Source organism: Danio aesculapii, chromosome 21 (assembly GCF_903798145.1).
Source record: "Danio aesculapii chromosome 21, fDanAes4.1, whole genome shotgun sequence".
Classification (NCBI taxonomy): domain Eukaryota; kingdom Metazoa; phylum Chordata; class Actinopteri; order Cypriniformes; family Danionidae; genus Danio; species Danio aesculapii.
Window position 1 is genome coordinate 1,901,133 of NC_079455.1, and position 27,447 is coordinate 1,928,579.

The 27,447-nt window shown below is 37.3% G+C and overlaps 1 protein-coding gene across 1 annotated transcript in view; it reads left to right on the top strand.

The window, feature by feature from the left end:
- The first annotated feature begins 1,604 nt into the window (after window positions 1-1,604).
- The window catches only part of mpp1 (MAGUK p55 scaffold protein 1), a 39,378-nt gene continuing 13,535 nt past the window's right edge, over window positions 1,605-27,447 (top strand). Inside the window, exons 1-3 of the mRNA XM_056445943.1 lie at window positions 1,605-1,995; window positions 24,086-24,214; window positions 27,259-27,337. Of these exons, the coding sequence (XP_056301918.1) occupies window positions 1,873-1,995; window positions 24,086-24,214; window positions 27,259-27,337 (331 nt within the window). The 5' untranslated portion in view covers window positions 1,605-1,872. The remainder of the gene's footprint in view (window positions 1,996-24,085; window positions 24,215-27,258; window positions 27,338-27,447) is intronic.

Below are 27,447 nucleotides of genomic sequence, written 5' to 3' on the forward strand. Positions count from 1 at the left end.
GCCCATTACATTACAAACCACAGGAGAGGGCAAATTCTCCAGCAGGATAGCGCTCCTCATAGCAAAGAAGGTCAAGGTGCTCCAGGATTGGCCAGCCCAGTCACCAGACATGAACATTATTGAGCATGTCTGGGGTAAGATGGAGGAGGAGGCGTTGAAGATGAACACAAAGTGTCTTGATGAACTCTGGGAGTCCTGCGAGAAGGCTTTCTTTGCCATTCCAGATGACTTTATTAATCAGTGATTTGAGTCATGTCAGAGATGTATGGATGCAGTCCTCCAAGCTCATGATGGAGTCAGACACAATATTCATTCTGTTTCCACTGCAGCATGACCACATATTCTATACTGGACATTATTGAAAGTTCAGTGACCAGACTTTAGTCTAAGCAAAGTCAGACCTTACTGTCCTAATTAAAATATTAAAAATCAAGGCATGATCATATTTTATTGTGGTAAAATAAGTATAATCTGGATTACATTTATCATGTCACTAGCTCTTTTCGAAATATATTCACCAGTAAAAATAATGATTTGTTCAATACTAATTTTACCCGCTGCATGAATTAGATTTGAGGAAAAGTAAACTAAATGTGTTCAATTCATACTACAAGAACCTTAAAGGGACAGTGCATCCAAAAATAAATCATTTACTCACCCTTTAGTTGTTCAAAATCAACATTAATTGTTTGAGTTTCTTTTTTCTTTTGAGCACAAAGGGATATATTTTGAAGAATGCTGGAAAAATATAGTCATTGACTTCCATCGTGTTTTGTATTCCTACAGATGTCAATGGCTGACTTCTTCAGGACATCTTGCTTTGTGTTCAACAGAAGAAAGAAATTCATGAATATATTCAACCACTCGATTATAATTAAAAGGTGAGTGGTGATTATTTTTTGGGTGAACTGCCCCTTTAAAAACAAAAACCGTAAGAGGGCGCACGTGCTCTTAAATGCCATTAAGAGTTTCTTGCTAAAGACTGAAAATGCAAAGCAAGAAATCATCATTTTTGTTTAGTTAAGAGTTTATCATGTTTAATCTATGATTTCAAATGATAATAGCGTATTATCATATGGTCACACTTTAATTTAAGCAACAATTAATCCTATTAACAAACTATTTAGCACAATAAACGATTAATTTGCCGCTTAAAAGTAGTTAGTAATGTAGTAGCTGGGTTTAGGTTTTAGGTAGGGATGTGGAATCTTAATAATAAGCAGGCCATAACATAAGTTAGCAGTTAATAGTACTGTATGTACTCAAGTCCTATTCTTACTAACAAAACTGAACAATCAGCTTAAACTGGTTAAAACTACCAGAAAAACCCCTAACTCAACACTATTTTCAATTCCACATGGAAACGAAACAACTCTAGTCAGCTCAGCTCGTTCGTGGTAAACACGGAACAACATTTCTAGTCATTTTGAAACCTACTATGGAAACTACAAGTTACGTAATTAATATTCATGAGGCACTTGATTCGCTACAGCACTAGTAACCCAATCAAAATGGAACATTTGCGCTGCGTCATGAATATTCGAAAGCTCCGTGTTCGCCGTAGTAGAACGCGCTTGCGGCTGAGCCCTTCGTCCTGTCAGAGATAGTAACTACGCAAGTGCGCACTGTAAAGGAAGCTGCAGTGTTCCAGCCCCCTCCTCACACCAATGTTTATCTGCTTTGTCAGCTTGTCTTCAATCTTGCGCAAACTCTGGACTTCGAGCCCGAATCTTCTTATCTTCAGCTTTCTTATCGCGTCGCGAGTCGCTCTTCTCTGACCAGCCCCTTTCGGACCTTGAGCCGACCAAACTCGCTCCAGACTACTTTCTTTTCTTTTTTAAAGATCTCCCCTCCCCTTTTAAACAGTGAACCATGACATTAAATTCCAATAAAAACGAGCCGGCTGTCATTTTGGAGCGGGTGAACAGCGCGCGAACGGCTCTCTCAGACCTCTATCTGGAACAGCTGCTGCAGAATAAACCCAAGTCAGAAAAGGTAGGAGGATTTAAAACAACCCACAGATAATGTAAAATTCATCATCCCTACATTAAACTGTTACAGATGTTGACATCGTGAGTTTGTGATGATGTACATGGATGAAGATAGGCTGGTTTAGACTGGTGCAGCCCGGTTTGACATCAGCAGCATCACGATGCTCGCTATTAATAATCCGTCGTGTCAGTGAATAATTTTTAAAGATTTATTGCTAAAATAGTTTGTAGTCTGTCTATGGGAAGTTTGACTTTAATCACAAACAGAGAGAGTAAATTGATTTTTGAATATTTCGGAAGGTATATGACGCATCGTGACGTCATGATGATTGTGTCTGGGAAGTCCGTTTAATTTGATTTTAAGAATCGATTCTTTTGAACAACTCGCGTATGAACCGAGCGAGAAAAGGTTCACGTTTATTTACTTTTAAAACAAGTATGTAAAGTCACTTTTTTATAGTAAATAGTTGTGTTACTTTTAAAGGAAAGAAATTTATAAATATGTGTTATGCTAGGCTATTAATTTTTAAGATAGGCTTAATATTGTAATGTATTACAGTACTTTTAACCTTACCCAAAGTGATCGTTTGATATTATGGCGTTAACACGTATTAGAAAAACTGATTATTATAATTTAAATGATGGCTTATTTATTTAATTTTAATTTGAATGTTTGTTCGTTAATTTATTAATATTTTAAGCTCTTATTAATGTGTGTGTGTTGTAAATCCATGTGTTTCACATGATCTCTGCTCATGTGCCTATGTGAGCTACTAAACGTGTTTCCATTAGGTTTTACCTTTTTAAAAATTTAATATTAAACATTTGCAAACTCAATCGGGGAACTCTAAGAAGAGTCGGCTAGATTCGTGAACTGTCAGACTACTGAATCGGTTCACCAGTTTGTCTAAGAGAAGATTCAAATCAGTCCTCGTTTCTCACCACAGCAAATAAGTTAATGTAAAAATAGTGTTAATTTAGTGATATTAGTAGTAGTTAGTGTTTTATTTTATTTTTTACTCTGAATCTGTAAACATGTTGCTATGTGTTTATAGATAATTTAAGAAATATTGACGCTTGAATGCTCAAATTATTGTATTGATTTATTTAAATGAATTTCTATTTATTAAAGTTAGCCGTTCTATAGCAAGAAACTTCAGTTGCAGTGTAAAAAATCACACAGTTCCACAACACAAATTGATTAACTTAATTTATATGTAAGTGGATTGAGCTTAAAAGAATTAAGTCCCAAAAAACCCTCAAGAATTGTGTTGTTTTAACTCATTTTAAATTAGTAGTTTGAACAAGCAGCAAAATCATTTATTTAAAGCAGATATAACAGCTTGTACTTAATTTGGAAAATAATAGTCCCCATTTAATTTCGTTCTTTTCTAGTAGAAACAACAGATATGCTTTAAAGAGATCTGATTGATCACTCCTGAGATTATATCACGCATGTGAGATTTTATGTAGAGGCACAGTCACAAAGAGAGATAATTAAATCAGCCGTTATTGATCTCTCATCATCACTTTTATGAGTTAATGGCAGTGAGTGCTTTTCCTTCTGTTATCAGCAGCTAGAATTGTTCAAAACTCCTCTCCAAAGATCAGAGCTGGAACATTTTGTTCTGACATGAAGATGTTTCCCTTTGTCAGGGTCTAATGAAGAAACAAGGTTAATAATGATTGTTTCTGCAGATCAACTTTTCTAGTCATTGATAATGTATCAGTAGCACTTTGTAGGGAGGATTGGATCTGGATTTGCCTTATACAGCATATTTCACAGTCAAGAGTAATGTTAGGTGTAATGAGTTACAGAGTAAAGTCACTGTAACTTAATTACTTTTTTGATAAAAAATAAGTTAAGGGATAGATTATTTTTCATTTTTAGGTAATTTAATTACTGTTACTTAAAATATACCTGTATAAAATTAATTAATTAATTAATTCATTCATTCATTCATTTATTCATTTATTCATTAATTCATTGATTCATTTATTTATTCATTAATTAATTAATTCATTTATTAATTAATTAATTCATTCATTTATTTATTCATTAATTCATTCATTCATTTATTCATTCATTCATTCTTTTTCTTTTCGGCTTAGTCCCTTTTTATTAATCATATATATATATATATATATAAATGATGGCGCAGTAGGTAGTGCTGTCGCCTCACAGCAAGAAGGTCACTGGTTCGAGCCTCGGCTGGGTCAGTTGGCATTTCTGTGTGGAGTTTGCATGTTCTCCCTGCGTTCGCGTGGGTTTCCTCCGGGTGCTCCGGTTTCACAGTCCAAAGACATGCGGTACAGGTGAATTGGGTAGGCTAAATTGTCCGTAGGGTGTATGTGTGTGTGTGAATAAGTGTGTATGGGTTTCCCAGTGATGGATTGAAGCTGGAAGGGCATCCACTGCATAAAACAAATGCTGGATAAGTTGGCGGTTCATTCCGCTGTGGCAACCCCAGGTTAATAAAGGGATTAAGCCGAAAAGAAAATGAATGAATGAATATATATATATATATATATATATATATATATATATATATATATATATATATATATATATATATATATATATATATATATATATATATGAGCAATTCCAGTGTAATGGAGTAAAAACTCAACACATAAATCCACAGAGAAAGTTTATTTTAACATTATATTTTAAAAAAGAACTGACCAGAGTTATGGGATCATAAAAATATCCATCTGTAAACATGTTTTGTACTTTAAATGAGGAAAATAAACATGGATGTGACAAAAAAGTCTGCAAGTTTACAGCATACACTGTCTGCACAGTATTAAACTGCACAACCCCAAAGGATTAGAGTTGGCTCTCTATATCACAAACATGATTGGTGTTATTTTATTTAATATTTCTTGGTTATGGATGTGACAGATGTGAAAGTGCCACTCTGGTAAATCAAATAAAATTGTTTAAAAACATTGACAGAGACATAGGGTGCTCCGGTTTCCCCCACAAGTCCAAACACATGCGCTGTAGGTAAATTGATGAGCTAAATTGGCCGTAGTGTGTGTGTGTGTGTGTGAGTGAGTTTGTATGAGTACCAATACTGGGTTGCAGCTGGAAGGGCATCCGCTGTGTAAAACATATGCTGGAATAGTTGGCGGTTCATTCCGCTGTGGTGACCCCTGAAATGGAGACTAAGCTGAAGGAAAATGAATGAACTCAACTCATATCTAAATCTGTGTATGACTTGAATGTGGGAGATTTAATTCGGCACCGTAAAAGCACCGTAGAGCACATTATAAAGCATGCACATAATACACTATAACAGCACTTTTTAAATGAACATCATGGAGGCAATGAGCATAACAGTTTGAGGTAAATCTGCTTATTGCACAGCTCTGGTAAATACTTGATTTGGACTTGTCAGTGCTCACATTCCACTGTTATTTCCTGATAACCGCTGTGAAAGACTGATAACACAGAGCGGCTCATGCTGATAACCGAAGGCACTGCTCTACACTTTCACTGAGGCCCTTGTGGTCAGTGAGGTTATATTAACTCTTTCCCCACCGGCTTTTAATAGATATATATACTTACATTTTGTAAATCCTTGATGAGTTTCATATTAATTTTACCACCCTCTGAATAATTTCTGATAAGAAGGTTGCTGGTTCAAGTCCCGGCTGAGCCAGTTGGCATTTCTGTGTGGAGTTTGCATGTTCTCCTCATGTGAGCGTGAGTTTCCTCCGGGTGCTCCGGTTTCCCTCACAGTTCGAACACGTGCGCTATAGGGGAATTGATTAACTAAATTGGCCGTAGTGTATGAGTGTGTGTGAATAAGGATGCAAGGGTGTTTCCCAGTTCTGGGTTGCAGCTGGAAGGGCATCCGCTGTATAAAACATATGCTGGATAAGTTGGCAGTTCATTCCACTGTGGCGACCTCTGGAATAGAGACTAAGCCGCAGGAAACTGAATGAATGAATTATTAAAAAGTTTTTTATTAAGAATTATTTAAAGCAAAAAACATTTTATTTTATCTTCATGTGTTTGTTTTCACGACAATTAAACGCTGATAAATGTACTAAACAAAAATACTGATATATACCAAATATACAGAATTTATAGTTTTTTTTAAAGATTATTTATTTATTCTCACACTTTTATTTATTTATTTATTTATTTATTTATTTATTTATTTATTTATTTATTTATTTATTTATTTATTTATTCTCACACTTTATTTATTTATTTATTTATTTATTTATTTATTTATTTATTTATTGATTCTCACACTTTATTTATTTATTTAGTTAGTTAGTTATTTATTCTCACACTTTATTTATTTATTTATTTATTTATTCTCACACTTTATTTATTTATTTATTTATTTATTTATTTATTTATTTTTATTAAATAAATAATACAAAAATAATAAAAAATCAAAAATAAATACATTTATTATTATTTATTTATTCTGTATTTGATTATTTTATTTGGAATGACTAATATTAATTCCCCATAGTTCGGTTGAACGAACGAAAGCAGATCGGCTAGTAAGATTTACACACAGACGTGATGCACGCATTTGCTCGGGGGAAATCGAATAATAAATATGTTATATCGCAGCTGCTTGTGATTTAGCTAATCGCAACGTTTCAAATCGCAATTCGATTTTGATTAATCGCACAGCCCTATCCGCCGCCCATGACGATGATGTCATCGTCTATCACAATGTTTCACATTAGACATCAGTGTTTCCTCTTGGATTTTTTCCAGCTCCGGCTTCAGACTCTGTTGGGAATTTTACACAGATCTACCGACTATCTGTGGCGTTATTTCATTGACAAATGTCGAGAGCGCAGTATTGCGCAAGTTGATATATCGCATTCATGTAAGACGAGCGTGTGAATCTCTGTGCTCGAGCGCCGTTTTCCTTTGTTCGTGTACAAAACTTCTTGCACGCCCTCAAATATACGTTGCTCAAGTGCGTGCCCTCAAATATACGCTGCTCAAGTGCAGATTTTCTTGCGCGCCCTCAAATATAAGCTGCTCAAGTGCAGATTTTCTTGCGCGCCCTCAAATATACGCTGCTCAAGTGCAGATTTTCTTGCGCGCCCTCAAATATACGCTGCTCAAGTGCGCGCCCTCAAATATACGCTGCTCAAGTGCAGATTTTCTTGCGCGCCCTCAAATATACGCTGCTCAAGTGCAGATTTTCTTGCGCGCCCTCAAATATAAGCTGCTCAAGTGCAGATTTTCTTGCGCGCCCTCAAATATACGCTGCTCAAGTGCAGATTTTCTTGCGCGCCCTCAAATATACGCTGCTCAAGTGCGCGCCCTCAAATATACGCTGCTCAAGTGCAGATTTTCTTGCGTGCCCTCAAATATACGCTGCTCAAGTGCGATTTAGTGCGTTTATGTAACGAGTGTGTCTCCAACATTTATTGGATTTGCTAGGAATATTTATGAATGTCTCCAATAGACCTACAGAGCGGCATTAATGCGTCCTGAAGTAAAGTGAAACGGTTATAAACTCCAGCAAGATAAAGTCATTGTATGCAGAGCCATAGACCTTTAATTATAAATAAAATATAATTATGGAAACTGTGTTCATCATAACTGAAAGCTACGTCGTGTTAGCTGGCCTCACGCATCACGCACCTGTCAGTCAGTCAGTCAGTCCGCACGTCACCTTAAAGCGTTAAACAAATAACGCGCAGCACTACTACGATCACAGAAAAGTTCACGCTTTTATAATTCACTTACTTTTTAATACGTTTTGGTGCGATTATAAACCGCTATTAAAAAAACGACTGAATGTTTTAAATGAAAGGCTGTAATGTAGCCGTGGTGGAATGAATTTTGGTGTGGCGCCCCGCCATGGAAGAACGAATGTAGCGGAAACCGTGGACATTGTACGATACCAAGTTGGTCAACATCGCCCAACCCTGAGGGCAACTTGCCACAGAGCTTTTTTTAGTTGACTCAACTTAAATCATGTCATGTGCAGAACTTGAGTTAAAAATTGGGTTTAAAAGGTTAAAAGTTGGGTTAAAAGCTGAGTCAACTTTTTTTAGTGTATACAGTTGAAGTCAGAATTATTCACCCTCCTGTGAATTTTCTTTTTTCAATATTTCCCACATGATGTTGAACAGATTCAGGAAATTTTCACAGTATTTCCTATAATATTTTTTCTTCTGGAGAAAGTCTTATTTGTTTTAATTTGACTAGAATAAAAGCAGTTTTTAAAGCAGTTTTACAAAAACAGATTTGTGAAATATCTGTGTAATAATCAAATAAATGCACATCTATCAGGTTGTTATCGCACAATTAAACCCCATCAAAACCCAAACTAGCATCTTAACTAGCAATTTTTTATGTTTATAACTATCGGCTGGATGTACATTCTCCTGTACTTATTAGCCAAACCCTATTCAAAACACTAAAGCAGAAGATTGCCAGTGCAGCTGACGGGTGCAGTGCATTATGGGATTTTTCTTGTTTACAGCAGTGTCCTCTTAGTCATAGATCCGCAATGCTTCACTAGTCAAGCTGAAGAGCTCCAGATTTCTATAAATAGAAGCCGTAATTTTCTCTGCAGATAAAGGGGGGAAGTCTGGAGAACAGTTTGGAGCTGCTGGTGTAAAACACAGTGTCCAAAGCATTTTGTTTGCTTAAGATAAAAGGGCGAGACAAGGAACTTCCCTGTTGACACATGTTGGCTGATTGCAGAGGTTCTGGAAAATCGCAGAGTGGAGATAGGAAGTCATAATGATTCGCCCTCCAGTGATTTTCTTTCTTAAATATTTTCCCAAATAATGTTGAACAGATTCAGGAATTTTTCACAGTATTTCCTATAATATTTTTTCTTCTAGAGAAAGTCTTATTTGTTTTATTTAAGCTAGAATAAAAGCAGTTTTTAATTATTTTAAAGCCATTTTAAGGTCAATATTATTAGCCCCCTTAAGCAATATTTGTTTTGAATTGTCTCCAGAACAAACCACTGTTATACAATGACTTGCCTAATTATCCTAACTTGACCCTAATTAATCTAGTTAGGCCTTTAAATTTCACTTTAGGCCAGGGGTGTCCAAACTCGGTCCTGGAGGGCAGGTGTCCTGCATAGTTTAGCTCCAACTTCCTTCAACACACCTGCCTGGAAGTTTCTAGTTTACCTAGAAAGAGCTTGATTAGGTGGTTCAGGTATGTTTAATTGGGGTTGGAACTAAAATATGCAATAAATTAATCGTCCATGACTGAGTTTGGCTCCCCTGCTTTAAGCTGAATACTAGTATCTTGAAAATATCTAGTCTAATATTATTTACTGTCATCATGACAAAGATAAAAGAAATCAATTATTAGAGATGAGTTATTAAAACTATTTTGATTAGAAATGTGTTTATAAAAGTTGTCTTTCTTTTAAACAGAAATTAAGGGGGACATATTCAGGAGGGCTAATAATTCTGAGCTATACGTTATTAGCTAATGAAACAAATCAGTTTTAATATGCAGTTATTTTCATTAAAATAAGCATTTTGAACATGTTTAGTAATAGACAGATAATACATTTAGATCACTAGATCAGCCATTTTCGGTGGATGGATTCGTATGGACTCTTTAAGGTCTACATATTTTGGAAGATGACACAGCTAAATCTCAGCAGGGCTGTTCTGGCTTGTGTTCGCACAGTGCAGTCTTCATTAGTCAGTACAGTTTTTTTTTTTTCCCCAGGGCACAAACTAGAGATTGAACACAATGCAGGTATCAGCCGGAGCATGTAGACTAGTACACTTCTGCTGCTGTTGTGCACTGCAGTGCGGATCTACTCAATGGCCAGAGCCTGGCAACATTGGGATGTAAAAGTATGGAATACATACCCCCAAAAACATCCCTTCCTTAAAAAAAACAAACAAAAAACATCTAACTCTTAAAGCTAATTTATACTTCTGCATCATGCATATGCGTATTCTCTGGCGAAGCATTCGATGTGGCTGATTATATGGCCCTCGATGTGGCTGATTATACTTATGAAATGAAGTAAACTTAATAATATTCTTCAACATTACTTAAGTATGCTTCTTGAATTTGACTTAAATTGTTCTACTGTTTCGTAAGGTGCTCAGCACTGATGATCATGTGACTTAATGTCTCCAGCCGTATGAAAACATGAGGCTTACTTTGTCTGTTTAGTCACATGTCAGTCCTGACTCTGTGAAACTCACAACTGGGAAGTGTGCTGAGCTGAATAAAGAGTTCATGTTCAACACTAGTACTTAGCACTTGGAAATGAGGATGTGTTCAGTAATTGAAATTTTCACTACCCTCATACAACGGGAGATATGGCTGAGCAAAAAAACTGATATGATGGTAAAAAGATGGTTAACAAAGATAAATGAACTGTGCATCTTCATTATGTATATATAAATTATATACAGCGGGGGAAATAAGTATTGAACACTTCACCATTTTCCTCAGAAAACATATTTCTGAAGCTGCTTTTGGCTTGAAATTTTCACCAGATGTTAATAACAACTAAAAAAATCCATATATATATATAAATAAAACAAAAGTATTTAGTTTGCAAATAAAGTTATGTGTAATAAAATGAAAATGACACACGGAAAAAGTATTGAACACATGAACAGGGTGTTCGGGGGGTCCTAAAAAGTATTAAATGTGGATAAATCAATTATTTTGGGAAATTCAGGCCCTTATAAGGTATTAAAAAGTCTTGATTGGGTTTTTATGAGGTCTTAAAATTTGTTCAAGCGTTGTCCAAAGTGTTTGACTCCAAAAAAGCTTAAATATATTTATTTTCCTCCTAATATTAACAACAACGTGCTCCGTTCACGCGATTGGTTCGGGCCACGGCGTGTCCGGCCAAGCTCCTCCGTCCAGGTGATGTCCTGTGATTTGTGACAAACGTAGAAAGGTGATGTGACGCTCTCCACATGTAGCGAAACCATAGAGCGAAACAGACGGCAACATGGGAAAATGTGAGTTTGAGTTCTCCTGGTTGGAGAAAGACGAGTTTAAACAGTGGCTGAAGCCTGTCGCTGAAAACAACCACGTAATTTAGCCTTTCAAGCTTGGTTTAATCCGAGCTTATCTGAGCTTCATTGATTTATTTAACTGTAACTGTTTATTAAGAACTGTTTATTAAGTTATAGGTTTGATACTGATTAGGACTTGAAGTGGCGATGAGGTCTTAAAATATTCTGAGAAGGTCTTTAAAAAGTCTCAAAAAGGTATTGAAATTACCTACAGGATCTTTGCATATACCCTGTTGGAGAAAGTGAGGTGTATTCCGGCAGTGAAAGCCCAGACAGCAGCTGAAATCTCTCAGTAGTTCTTCGGCAACCCTCTGCTCTTCCTCAGTGTAAATGAATATCAGCTGCTTCAGTCCAACATCTACATTAGCAGGAGGATGCAGATGAAACCAGGGTGGACATTTCAGCAAGACAATGATCCAAAACACAGCCGAGGAGACTCTCAGATGCTTTCAGAGAAAGAAAATCAAGCTGTAGAATGGCCCAGCCAATCACCTGATCCAAATCCAATAGGAAATACACAATAAAGCTCAGATTTGATAGACGAGACCCACAGAACCATCAAGATTTTGACACTCTGTTGAAGTCTGCGTACAAATATTTGTGAAAAGATACTTCACATTCATATTTCAGCCTTTGTTGTTGTCTGAGTAACTATTTAATACCATTATTTAACCATTTTAATACTATAAACTATTAGCATATTATGCCCAACAGCGTCCTGTTTATCTGGAAATTCAAAGTCAGGGAATTTGATATTTGGCTTAGATTGGGAACGCATTAGCATCACTGATATTGGATTTACTTGCGGAGAACATGAACTCTGTAAACTGCAATAGGCGTGATTATGCCAACGTTGAGTTCAGCACATGGTACATTACTCCTGAAGTGCTGATTTCACTTTTTCCTGTGCATGGGCACGCTGTAGTGGGCTCTCTTTAGCTGAATTGATGTTTTATCAGGCCAATCATGGCATGCAACCTTTGCTCGGGACGTTTGGCAGTTTCCTATCAGCACATGACTTCCCTGAAGACGGCTCTGTCAGCAGTGTGCTGTGAGCTCACAGGACGCTGGGCTTTTACATAGAGGAAGTACTGTATGCTAGTGGCTTTGGGACCCAGACGATTCTTTTCCTAAAGAAGCGTTTCGTAATTTCAGCCTCACCACTCTGCGTATTTAGCATATTTATTATTTAAAGTGACTTTTTTTTTAAAGTAGAATGTTTTCTGTTTAGTTTGTGTTTGTGTTTTGGTTTCCCACACATAGACATGACTTGGGTGGGCTGTTCAAGTATATTTGGCTGCCCAAGTATACATTTCTTACTATAATTTTCATCCTTTTGCACTTTCTTGTATCCGCCGAAAGAAGCCAAACATTCACGATTGATTAACCAGTGGAAACTTTTCTCTCGCCCGACAAGTTTTGTACTGCTGGCTCTGTGTGTGCGAGAACTGTCAACACTCCCACAGACAATCTCACATGCTCTGCAGAGATTTGGGGACTTAAAAATACGTCCGGTCAGTGTTTCTAAATCTCTTAAAATGTCCGTGATTTGACTTTTGCTTTTTAAGGTTGCGTTTTTGCATAACTTTTTACTTTAAAGGGCACATAGTTTACCTCTTTTTTATGATTTAATATTAATATTCTGGTTCTTCTGAGTGTGCCAGTTTAGGTTCAGTTTAAAACACAATTCAGATTTGTTTATTATAATGTGTTAAAGTGTCATGTTGGGGGCGTGTCCACAGCTTGCTGATTTAGGGGTGTGTTGCTTCACATGTAAATTAGTTTCGGCTTCCCGCCAACGTAACAAGGGGGCGGGGCCATGAGCTCACCCGCTCTGCGTTTGCAACAGAGTCTGACAGGCAGACTGAGAGAACGAGCAGGAGTGAGAGGATCAGCATTCAGTCGTACATGTACGACTCGGACACAGACCAAGCAGAGAGTACAAAATCATTTGTGTCTTTGTACAGTTTTACAGCCAACTGTGTGCTAGTTTCAAGTGCCGAGCTTGTACACAGAAACTAATAACCACGCACACTGAATTAACTTTGACTCAGGCACCGGATGCGCCGCTCGAAGCCGCGACACGGCACACCAGACACTCTCTGTGGCGTGGCAGATACATGAAGTGTCCCGAATCGTCGCGCCACGCATTTTTGAATTCTAAACAGGTTTCTGCAGCGGTCCGCGGCGCCCAGCCGTCGACTTGAGTGTACCCTGATAGAAACCTATGTTTAGAACTCTAAAACGCATGCTAGTTAAGATCACAGGGAGCTTCTGGGATCACGAGAAATGCAAACGACTGAAGTATAAGGTAGACTCAATGAGAAGTACACATGTTTGCAAACCTATCTAAAAATACAACCAATAATTCCGATTAGAGCGATAATGTGGAGAATATTGATCTTGTGTTGAGCCCAATGAGCCTTGCATCTAAAAATAGAGCTAGCGTGTTCCTTTAGTGATATCGCTTCGACTCACGCTGAAAATGGCGGACATGAATCAACAAACTGAGGATATGATGATGCGCCTGTCAATCAATATTGGTGGGCGGGGGGACCGCTCTCCTACGTAAAGTTGCGGTCGGTTTGAAAACCGCTCCAATTGGTCCACCGTTTTTATGTTGTTAAATTGAAAAAAAAGCACTGTGTGTGCTTATATCACCCCAATATGACGGTCTATACACCATACATGCACATATGTCTGTCCAAACAGCTTGAAAAGTAGATTTTTTACCATAGGTGCCCTTTAAGCACATTCTTCAATAAACGATTCAGACATTACTATATACTCGGAGATGATGAAATGACATCTAAACTGGCTGCAAAATATTTGTACACCATTAGAAATGGTTCATCAGCTAATTCGCCTTATTTAAACGAAGTTTATTTATAACCTCATTTGGAGAGGAGCGCTTGCTTATGATTGATCACAGCTGGTGCCGCATTAACTAATGCAAGATTCACCTACCAGACCATTCCTAACTCACTATAAATACCCAGAGTTTCTTATCTCGGTCATCTTCACCTTGAAAAATTCCCCCTTTCACCCCTACTCGTCCACCTTTCCCTTTATAGGGTGGCATGGTGGCCCGGTGGTTACCTCACAGCAAGAACGTCACTGGTTCAAATCCTCAACAAGCCAGTTGTCGTATCTGTGTGAAGTTTGCATGTTCTCCCTGTGTTCACCAGTTTCCTCCCACAGCCTAAAAACATGCATCATAAGTGAATTAATCAATCTAAATTAGCACTATAGTCGAGCTCTTAACCAGAGGTATATCTATATAGCAATTTATAATCCGTCATCAGCTCTAAATAAGGGGGGAGTTCTCGAGACCTATACCTGAGCTCAAACTCCCCTCTCACCCTGCAAACGGGAGGGAGCCCCAGGCTCGAGGATCTTATAAACTCAGGGATCTCTCCCAGGACAGCATGCCAAACTCGCTTTATTATCAGTCATCAGCTAAGTGTGAACTCTTGAAATAATCTATACTTTTTATTCTTGTAATTATTATAATTTAAAGCAATATTATCTGTTTTTTAATTCCTTTTTTCTGTTATTTATTTCTCATTTGAGGTTTATTTTATTAATTTGATGACGTTGATATATTACATAGTACTGTACTAAATGTCAGGCCAATAAAGAAACTTCAACTTGAGAGAGAGATCAGCTTTTACCTAAAAATATAATAAATAAAGATATATTTTTTGTTCGTCGATCGCATGTAGTTGACCATTTACAGTATGTGCTGTGAATAAAAGGGGTGTTTCAATCTGGCTACCACCGCAAGTATATTTCAAACCTGTGGAAAGCACTGACAGATGTATGTTTGAATGCATTTTTCACTGAGAATGGTGGGCTGCAATGTCAAGCAATGATAAATTACACACAATGGTTAAACGTGCGGGTCATTATAATGCTATAAACAGCTTTTATATTCTCCTTTATGTCAATCATACAGACAAAATGCAGCAGAGTTGATTTCTTATTTATATTTATTTTGTTGTTGTTGTTCTGTAGTTTATGAGAGGGTAAAGATGTGTCATCATGTAATCTGGTGTTGTTTGTTAGTTGATAAAATACCTGCTGATAACCCCGCACATCAATATCTTCAAGGAGACAAATAAAGTAACCTTAACCTTGCCTTATGCCTTGTGTAGTGTTTTGTACCCTAAACAGGTTTGACAAGAGACTTCAGCAGTGTATTTCAACCTGACACAGCATTAAGACAGGCTCTGCCTCTGCTCTTCATGTGTCCAGCCAGACATTATATTTATACTTTATTGGATTAGATGTGCCTTAACTGTATACGAGTAAACATGCAGGTCAGGATTATCATACAGTATGTGAGTGTTTAAATGCAGAGAAACACTAAAGCATTGCTTCGATTCCTGTCATGTGGTCTTCTTAGCCTGGGACTGTTATTTGACTTGTATGGATGTAGCCATGAGGTTAATTTACCTTCATTTGCTTCATCTTATTTATATGTAGAGTGTCTGAGAGACTTTGATATAAGTACAGATTCATGCTTGGATGTTTAGATGCCTTTTGATAATTCAAGGCAAGAAAGTTTTTATTATAGCATCATTTTTTTGACATATTCATGCCTTATGGTCACATTTATCACAGGGTGTTTATAGGGTCTTAAAAAGTCTTAAAACTACTTAAATTTTAAAATCAGGGGTTAAAAAGTCTTAAATTCACAGACATATTGTCCTTTAGGTCTTAAATCATTTTAAACAGGTCCTAATTTTCCTTTGTTTATATCAGAGATGCCCAAACTAGGCCCCAAAGTTGTCCCATTTGATTTAGCCCACCATCCCATCTGAGAAGAGAGGGAGAATGACAGGTATTTTTAATATAGATTTAATATAAAATTAACATTTTGTTTGTTTTATTGTTAAAGCTAACTTAATTAAATGTTTCAATTAAATGTCGTAAATGAAATTTTGATTTATTTTTTTTAAGTAAATACTGGCAACTTGCCTAGTGTATACAGCATTTAACTGCATAGTGTTAACATAAATCATTTATTTTTATTGTAATAAATTTAATACAAGATGTTGAAAGATATAATGCATTAAGTAATATGATTAAAGTAATTTTTTGCTATTTATTTTTAAATATTATGAAAAAGATTAGAAAATTAACCATGGCAACTTTAATGAAATACAGATTTGCTGTATTTACCTTCGGCCCACAACCTTCAATCAAGTTTGCTTTTTGGCCCTTCATAAGAAAATGTTTGGGCACCTCTGGTTTATGTAAAGCTATCCAATCGATCAAACATGCATCCATTCATAAAGAATAAATCTAAATAAAACTTTTAACAAAACTCCATTTATAACTACACTGATTTCTGTAAAATCGTTGCAAGCAATTTATTTGGGCTGAATTTAAACAAACAAATTAAACTTAGCAATGTTCAACTTAATTTGTTTGTTTAAATGCAACCCAAATAAATTATTTACAACCACTTAACTTAAAAAATTTTAGTAAATCCAAGGAATCATCTTTGAATCTTTTTTCAGAGTAATTTATAACTTTATTTATAACTAACTCTATCCTATAACTAGACTAATATTATGAAAGTCTGTTATGCATACGTTTAGTTTATTAAAGTTGTATGTTTTTTGGGAAGATATGCATGTATAAAACTACAGTCTGCTTGATTTGACTCGTATAATATTTAAATATGTGGCTAAGAAATAACTAATTAGAATTTGTTTCTTGATGGGGCAAGTTTTTTTTTTTTCTGCTGGCCCATCAAAATTAAATCCTTAACATGGAGCCATATACAAATCTGAAATTTCATTCTTGATGGTCTTAAAAAGGTCTTTAAAAGTCTTAAATTGCCTAGGTGAAACCTGCAGAAACCCTGTATCAGATTAGAACTTGGCAGTGGTTTAGTTGTGGGATAGACAGATAGATAGATAGATAGATAGATAGATAGATAGATAGATAGATAGATAGATAGATAGATAGATAGATAGATGGATAGATAGAAGGATAGATAGATAGATAGATAGATAGATAGATAGATAGATAGATAGATAGATAGATAGATAGATAGATAGATAGATAGATAGATAGATAGATAGATTGATTGATTGATGGATGGATGGATGGATGGATGGATGGATGGATGGATGGATGGATGGATGGATGGATGGATGGATGGATGGATGGATGGACGGACGGACGGACGGACGGATGGATGGATGAATGGATGGAAAAATAGATTTGTTGATGGATGGATAGATGGATGAATGTATGGATGAATAGATGGATGGATTGATAGATAGATAGATAGATAGATAGATAGATAGATAGATAGATAGATAGATAGATAGATAGATAGATAGATAGATAGATAGATAGATAGATAGATAGATAGATAGATAGATAGATAGATAGATAGATAGATAGATTGACAGACAGACAGACAGACAGACAGACAGACAGACAGATAGATAGATAGATTGATAGACAGACAGACAGACAGACAGACAGACAGACAGACAGACAGATAGATAGATAGATAGATAGATAGATAGATAGATAGATTGATAGACAGACAGACAGACAGACAGACAGACAGACAGACAGACAGACAGATAGATGGATGGATGGATGGATGGATGGATGGATGGATGGATGGATGGATGGACGGACGGACGGACGGACGGACGGACGGACGGACGGACGGACGGACGGACGGACGGATGGATGGATGAATAGATGGAAAAATAGATTTGTTGATGGATGGATAGATGGATGAATGTATGGATGAATAGATGGATGGATTTATAGATAGATAGATAGATAGATAGATAGATAGATAGATAGATAGATAGATAGATAGATAGATAGATAGATAGATAGATAGATAGATAGATAGATGGATGGATGGATGGATGGATGGATGGATGGATGGATGGATGGATGGATGGATGGATAGATAAATAGGTAGATAAATGGATAGATGGATAGATGGATGGATGGATAGATAGATAGATAGATAGATAGATAGATAGATAGATAGATAGATAGATAGATAGATAGATAGATAGATAGATAGATAGATAGATAGATAGATAGATAGATAGATAGATAGATAGATAGATAGGCCATCTCCTGCTTTTTGTGTAATTTATCATTGCTTGACCTTGCAGCCTACCATTATCAATGTAAAATGTATTTAAGCAAACATCTAAACATATTAAAAATGACATATGATGACAAATATTTGCATGCTTTAACATTACAAACCAGCCTTCTGTCTGCCAAGCTTTCCACATTTAAAGCGTTCCATGTTTTGGGGGTTTCAAAGAATGTGGAGGAATGCTGTTTCGCACTAAAAGCACAGGTGTGTCGAGTTAAAACAGTGGCAAAGGGTTTCTGAGCCTTTCAAAAACAAACTTTCAACAGACATGTTAGATATTATCTAAAGTTTTGTACATTTCAATTCAGTTGATCTTTATTTGCTTTTACATTGTGTCAAAGCAGCTTAATAAAGAGGTTCTAGTAAATTGAAGTTGAAGTTCAGCTCAGTTCAGTGTGGTTTAATTTTCACTGCTGAAAGTCCAAACACTGAAGAGCAAATCCATCGATGTGCAGCTCAACAAGTCCCAAGCAAGCCAGTGGTGACAGTGGAGGAACAAACTTCACCAATTGACCAATTGAACCTCGAGAGAAACCAGGATTAGTTGGGCACGACCATTTCTCCTCTGAATTGTGCAGGGCTGCAGTCTAGGCGCTGGTTCATTATTTGCAGTAATGAACTGCCGGTGTCTTAAACCTATCAATTATTTTTCCTGACGTCATCCATTACTTATTAAAGCTCTCGAAAATTCTCATTTAGAAGATATACACCCGATATAAACACGAAAAGCTTGCAGTTTGCCACTTCTGACTAAATGGATCAACTTTTTTTTTTCATCTCATGCTTTAGTTTCTCATCAAATCTTCTGACCAATCAAATGCTCTCTAGTATCCGACATACTCCAAAATGCTATCTGGCAGCTTAAAGACACCTATCATGTATAAAATGAAGTAACATGCATTGCTCAGACTTCAACAGAGTGTCAAAATCTTGATGATTCTGTGTGTCTCGTCTATCAAATCTGAGCTTCATTGTGTATTTTCTATTGGATTTGGATCAGGTGATTGGTTTGGCCATTCTACAGCTTGATTTTCTTTCTCTGAAAGCATCTGAGAGTCTCCTCGGCTGTGTTTTAGATCATTCTCTTGCTGAAATGTCCATTCTTGTTTCTTCTTCATCCTCCTGCTAATGTAGATGTTGGACTGAAGCAGCTGATATTCATTTACACTGAGGAAGGGCAGAGGGTTGCTGAAGAACTACTGAGAGATTTCAGCTGCTGTCTGGGCTTTCCATCTCTTTCTACACCTCCCTTTCTTCATGTGTTTAATACTTTTCCCCTGTGTCATTTCATTTTATTAGACATAACTGCATTTATAAACTAATTCGATTTGTTTTCTTTGGTTGTTTCCAACATCTGGTGAAAATCTCAAGTCAACAGCCTTTAGAAATATGTTTTCTGAGAAAAATGGTGACGTGTTCAATACTTATTTACCCCATTGTATATATAGTTTTCTAAAGCAAAAGAAAAAAGTGCTAAACGTGATAAGAGTTAATGATATGAATCTTGGATTTCAAGCCCACAAAGACAGTGTGTTTCACAATCTGTGAAATCAGCATAATTTAGCAGCATATCCAGCTGACACTGGACTGTACGAGTCCTCAAACCTGACGTCAGCTCATAACCCGTCATCACATCTTCAAGTCAACTCTAACTAAGGTTAAAGTCCTGATCACGTAACAGTAGAAATATGCTGTAAACTTTGTCCTGTATCCGTGACATTCATGCTGAGCATCACGTCAGCATACGCAAAAGTTTTTCTAGGTACAACAACACTTGAAGGGTTGTAAAAAATAAGACTTGGCATTTTTGGACATGTCTTCAGGGTATGATTGACATGATTGACCGTTGCCCTATATAGGCCATCAGTAAATGAAGCCACGCTTTATTTTAAAGTACCTCTGAGGAGGTTTGTTTAGTCATGTGAGCTGAAATCAAGTCCCCTCATCAGGCAACATAACCATGCCAACCAGCTCCCAGCATTGCAGGACCAAATGAAGTGTGTAAATGTGCGAGTTTAATCATTAACCCTGGACAGATGTTCACACTGACTCTTCATTCTTCTTCTCCATCACAGCTCCATGTTTTATTTGTATTTATACTACAGATCTGTTGAAGGCTCGATTCTGATTGGCTGATGGAGATACTACCCAGCAGGCACACAAAGCCATAAGAAGTCACTATTAGGTTAATTTTAGGTCATGATGTCAGGTGACCAAAGTTCAATGTCTAGTCAGCGTCTGAGGACAACGTTATTTTGACGTCCAATAATAACGTCAAATGATGTTGAAATTTGGTTGAGTTTAGGTTGTGTTGAATCTAAAATTGAACCAACATCTTAATCCAACATCTTATTGATGTCAAATACTGGCATTTATTCATCAGGTATGGCAACCAAAATCCAGCGTCTGATAGACGTCATAGTGGTAGCGTCCACACAACACCAAGCTGTAAAATCATTAGACGTTGATATTTGGTTGAGTTTAGGTTGTGTTGAATCCAACGACAAGCCAACATCTTAAACCAACGTCCTATTGATGTCAAATACTGACATTTATTCGTCAGGCATGGCAACCAAAATCCAACCTCTGATAGACATCATAGTGGTAACGTCCACACAATGTCAAGCTGTAACATCATTAAACGTTGATATTTGGTTGATTTTAGGTTGTGTTGAATCCAACGACAAGCCAACATCTTAAACCAACGTCCTATTGATGTCAAATACTGACATTTATTCGTCAGGCATGGCAACCAAAATCCAACCTCTGATAGACATCATAGTGGTAACGTCCACACAATGTCAAGCTGTAACATCATTAAACGTTGATATTTGGTTGGTTTTAGGTTGTGTTGAATCCAACATCTAACCATCATCTTAATCCAGCGTCATATTGACGTCAGTTACTGACATTTAATCGTCAGGTATGGCAAACAAAATCCAACATCTCATAGACGTCATAGTGGTAACGTCCAAACAACATCAACAAATGAATAAATTGATTTCAGGTTGGACGTTGGACACTGACAAAGGACACAGACTTTGTGTTTTGATGTCAACCTGATTTTCATTTCCAAACAAAATGTAACATCCCTGCGACGTTGCAGTACAGTGTCAATCTGACACCATGTTGATGTCCTGTGCCTGCTGGGAAAGGTTTTTATTTTAAGATAAGCACACAGATAAAGTAGTTCAGGCAGGTTTTGTTTTGCTTTGAAATACGATTATTTTGCTTACCCCATTGGCAGATTATTTAGCCTGTTTTAAGGAAAAACTGACTTAATTTTGACTTATTATTTCTGAAAAAAAGACAAAATGTTTTACTTGTCTAGAAAATGCTTCTTCATTGAAGCATTTCTAGGTATTTGTATTAGAAATGAGGCTAAAACTCTAAGTAAGATTTGTTTTTTTTTGCAGTTACAGCTTTATATCGCTATGCTTAATGAGTTATTTCACAGCTACAACAGTCAAAAATCACACCAAAACACAACAGAAGGCTTTGAATGAGAAACTAGTCCTACACAAAGGAGCTGTTTGAGGTCAAAAACCTGACAAAATTCACATCTGGTTTAGCTCAGCTACTAAATACGATCTCCAAAGACTACGCCGAATAGTTCGGACTGCCGAGCGAATCACTGGTACAACCCTTCCTACTCCTCAAGAACTGTACTTATCCAGAGCGAGCAGAAGGGCTGCCAAAATCACTCTGGACCCCTCACACCCAGCACACTGCCTCTTTGAACTGTTACCTTCTGGTCGACGCTACAGAGCACTGCGCACCAGAACAGCCCGACACAGAAACAGTTTCTTCCCTCAGGCAATCCATCTCATGAACACTTGATGATAATAATTGCGAAACCAACATCACTACTTGCTATACACTTTTATACACATATACACTTATTTAACAACACACTTTACATGCCAATTTACACATAACAGCTGCACATATAACGTTGTATATAGTAATAAACACGTACATACACTTGTCAATCTGTATATTTGCACTCACTACTTCTATTTTTTTTTTATATATTTATTATCTGTTTTTTGTCCTGTCTCTGTAATCCTGTTGCACTGTAGAAGCTCTGTCACCAAAACAAATTCCTCGTATGTGTGAACATACCTGGCAATAAAGCTCTTTCTGATTCTGATTAAGTTTAGGCGTACGGTTAGGTTTTTGCACTTCTACATGATTGCTATTAAACTATTATTTTGATTTTGGGAATAATTTACAGTTATGGTTGGGTTTATCGGTAGGGAATAGGTATGAGTTACATTTTCCAACAAAAATGTTGTTCCAGGATCGACATAGATTTGAATCCAGGATCACATCTGTACTTGGAAAAATGACGTGCGCATTATTCTGTAATAATTCAACATCAGATGTTACTTACTTATAGTATGGGCTGTTGAATGCTTGATTCCGATTGGCTGATGGAGATTCTAAGCTCTGCCGTTATTTTCATATTAACAAAGCTAAAGTAGTTCCGGCAGGTTTTGAGCGCATTACAGCTCCATATCCCTCCGCTGAATGGCTCCAGTTCAAAATCACATCACAACTTACGAATCATTTACGAAGCATTTCAAATCCTTTAACGTATGGCAAGACATTATTTGCTAAGTTATAAACAAGTTAAAACTAGTTTTGCTCTTTGCAGTGCAATATTTAACCAAATTTCTGTCAGTTTCGACATGTTACATCTCCCAAGTCCCTGCATTGAGAGAGCGTGAGAGAGATTGCCTGTGTGCATCTACAGTAAATGCCCCGGGCATATCTAATAGCTCATATTAACCATATTCTACAGTGGGTTGGTAACCGGTTTTTGTAATTGTATTAGAACTCCTGATTCATGACTATGAATAATAAAGTAAATAAACAGTCAAACTATCTGCTCTGCGAACAGTTTTTACTACGATACATAAAAAATAGAAATAATATGATCAGAAAATACAAGTTTGTAGCATCAAGCAGCATAATGAGTGGATTTTGCAACCCAGGCTCATTCTGAGAACGTAGTCCCGGGGACGTTTCTGGAGACCGCGAAATACGTCCCGGCAGGTACGTATTTTTGCAGTTTTTGTTTTCGCGAATCCGCGAGAGGCCGCTGTGCGCGATTTTTCCCGCGCCGTTCTCGCGTAAACCCGCTAGAGGCCGCTGTCGAACGACCTTCCGCCTGTCTGCCTGGATGACAGGATGATTGACCGTGCGACCGGCCAATCGGCTGACCCACCCTCCTCCGTCCCTAAACCCAACCAACGACGATTCACAAAAGCCGTCCAGAAAAAGAAAAGCCCTCGTCTGATTTTTACCACGTTTTCGGATTTTGACCACATTCTCACCCTGTGACGAACTTATTCGCTTCATTTTTTGAATTTTGTTTTTGTTTTCTTACCTGATTTGTAGTTACCTGATGTGTAGTTGCGAGTTCATTTTTTTCATTTTCCTTCAGCTTAGTCCCTTATTTCTCAGGGGTCGCCACAGCGGAATGAACCACCAATTATTCTAGGATATGTTTCACACATCGGATGCCCTTCCAGCTGCAACCCAATAGTGATAAACTCACACACACTCATACACTATGGCCGATTTAGCTTATTCAATTCACCTATAGCGCATGTGTTTGGACTGTGGGGGAAAGCAGAGCACCCGGAGAAAACCGACAGAAATAAACTTCTTGCTGTGAGGCCCCTGGGCTAACCACCGAGCCACCATGCCACCATAATTTCAACATACCAATGAATAACTTAAATTATTGCACAGCTGTTGTGATGATTCTGTTTTCCCGCTTGTATCTCTGCACAGATACATGGATTCATCTGAGAAGAAGCTAATTATTGGTATCTCAAACTTAATAATATAATGAGATTAATGTATTTTAATGTGTTTGTATTGTCAGGCCGCCATGCAGACATATGAATGCAAAGGGCAGGAGGTTTTCTCCAATGGCAGTGCCGGACATACGAACGGCAGAGATGCGACCAGGATGAGGGAAGTCGCCTTTGAGAAGAACCCGTCTGAACCCCTGGTACACTTTCTGTTTTCGTGCACTTCATGTGTTTTCTAGTTACACAACTGAGCTAATTGCTCTCATTAAAGTTGTTCAGTTCTAAATAATAAAAATGATGTTGTTGATCAAACTGTATATATATTTTCCCCAATTTCTGTTTAACGGAGAGAAGAGTTTTTTCAACATATTTCTAAGCATAACAGCTTTAATAACTCATTTATAATAACTGATTCATTTTATCTTTGCCATGATGACAGCAGATAATATTTGACTAGATATTGTTCAAGACACTAGTATTTTATACTAGATAAGTGACATTTAAAGGCTTAAAGGCTCACATAGTTTACCTCTTTTTTTATGATTTATTATTAATATTATGGCTCTTCTGAGTGTGCCAGTTTAGGTTCAGTTTAAAACACAATTCAGATTGTTTTATTATAATGTGTTAAAAAGTGTCATGTTGGGGGCGTGTCCACAGCTCGCTGATTTAGGGGTGTGTTGCTTCACATGTAAATTAGTTTCGGCTTCCCGCCAACGTAACAAGGGGGCGGGGCCATGAGCTCACCCGCTCTGCGTTTGCAACAGAGTCTGACAGTCAGACTGAGAGAAGGAGCTGGAGTGAGAGGATCAGCATTCAGTCGTACATGTACGACTCTGACACAGACCAAGCAGAGAGTACAAAATCATTTGTGTCTTTGGACAGTTTTACAGCCAACTGTGTGCTTGTTTCAAGTGCCGAGCTTGTACACAGAAACTAATAACCACGCACACTGAATTAACTTTGACTGAGGCACCGGATGCGCCGCTCGAAGCCGCGACACGGCACACCAGACACTCTCTGTGGCGCGGGAGAGACATGAAGTGTCCCGAATCGTCGCGCCACGCATTTTTAAATTCTAAACATAGGTTTCTGCAGCGGTCCGCGGCGCCCAGCCGTCGACTTGAGTGTACCCTGATAGAAACCTATGTTTATAATTCTAAAACGCATGCTAGTTAAGATCACAGGGAGCTTCTGGGATCGCGAGAAATGCAAACGGATGAAGTATAAGGTAGACTCAATGAGAAGTACACATGTTTGCAAACCTACCTAAAGATACAACCAATAATTCCGATTAGAGCGATAATGTGGAGAATATTGATCTTGTGTTGAGCCCAATGAGCCTTGCATCTAAAAATAGAGCTAGCGTGTTCCTTTAGTGATATCGCTTCAACTCACGCTGAAAATGGCGGACGTGAATCAACAAACTGAGGATATGATGATGCGCCTGTCAATCAATATTGGTGGGCGGGGGGACCGCTCTCCTACGTAAAGTTGCGGTCGGTTTGAAAACCGCTCCAATTGGTCCACCGTTTTTTATGTTGTTAAATTGAAATAAAAAGCACTGGGTGTGTTTATATCACCCCAATATGACGCTCTATACACCATACATGCACATATGTCTGTCCAAACAGCTTGAAAAGTAGATTTTTTTATACCATAGGTGCCCTTTAACTAGGTTAATTAGGGTAAAGTTAGAGTAATTAGGCAAGTCATTGTATAAGAGTGGTTTGTTCTGTAGACAATCCAAAACTAATATTGCTTAAAGAGGCTAATAATATTGACCTTAAAATGGGTTTATAAAAACTAAAAACTGTTTTTATTCTAGCTGAAATAAAACAAATAAGACTTTCTTCAGAAGAAATATTATAAGAAATACTGTGAAAAATTCCTTTTGGAATTCTACGTAAAAATGCTTTTTTTTTACTTTGAGTTTTATCTTGTTTCTAGTCCAAATATCTCAAAATTCTTAAATCAAGAAGCATTTTCCAGACAAGCAAAACATACTGTCTTGTTTTAAGAAATAATACACCAAAATCCTTAAAACAAGCAAAATAATCTTGTTTTTTCCTTTTGATGTAAGTACAAGTGCTATGTGTGATTGGCTTGTGTGTAGTATTTTGACATAATGAGCCCTATCATACACCTGGCGCAATAAGATGCTAGACATGTATGGCGAGATTTGCTGCTATTTTCAGACCAGCGCAACAGTCATTTTCATGTTTTGCGCCACATTGTTTAATAGGTAAATAGTAAATTTGTGTCACTTTGTGGATTCATGGGTGTGCTGGTCTATAAAGGAGGTGTGTTAAGGCGCATTGTTGGCGTGTTTTCAGTTTATTCATGACGATCTGCATCTGTATAATGTTATTATTATTAGCAGTATTATATTCATATTTATATTTGTTTTAATAAACACAAGTGTAGATTTGTCCACCTGTGGGGTTTTGGAGACGTCTGCATCACCATATGGGGCATCAGAACAGGACGTGTGTTTGGATATAACTCAGTGTTTTGACCACACTTCATTATTATTGTTCATTTATTCCTTTGCTGGAGATTAGAACTGAATTTAGAAATAGTTTCGACACAAATCTTTGAGCTTAACAAACTAAATTAAATATGTGGGCTAATGGATGTGTTCAGTGGAGTGAGTTTCCACCGTTTCATTACTCTACCAAAGTAAAGGAGTAAAGTAAAGGAGTAAAGTAAAGAGGCTGAATGGAGGAGGCTCATTCTTTATCCTCGAGCTGCAGATGCTCTGTTTAACTGTTTTCTCGCTAGTGAAGCGTTCAGGTTTTACTCTTACAAAGTCTGCCATGTAAATAGCAAATGCGCCATGGAGCCACACAACTGACTCTTAAAGGGAATGAGAGACGAGACTCTGATTGGTTTAATGAACGTTATGCTCAGAACACACCCAGAACTCATTAAGAGAATAAGCACAACCCTGTTAGACCATGCACCGGGGCGCAGAGCGTATTTTACCATCCTTAAAACAGCAAAAGTGGATTCAGACATGCCCTTAATGCTATGAGCCATGTGCTTTAGACTTTGCACCTAGATCGTTAAAATAGAGCCGAATGAATCAAATTTGGCAAAAGTTGTGTGATCAGTGAACAAAAACTGTAATAAGACCTTGATAATACTGATAAGCATGACAGTTTTGGTCATTGTAATTATAATATACAGTATAATATTTATACCACTACTGTACATCTCTAATTGTGCTGTATGCTTTCAGGGAGTAACTTTAAAGCTGAATGAGAAGCAGAGGTGTACAGTGGCCAGAATACTGCACGGAGGAATGATACACAGACAAGGTGCAGTTTGTATGTGTGTGTGTGTGTGTGTGTGTGTGTGTGTGTGTGTGTGTGTGTGCGTGTGTGTGTTTGTGTGTATATATGCCTTGTATTCCTTAAAGTGTTGGGAC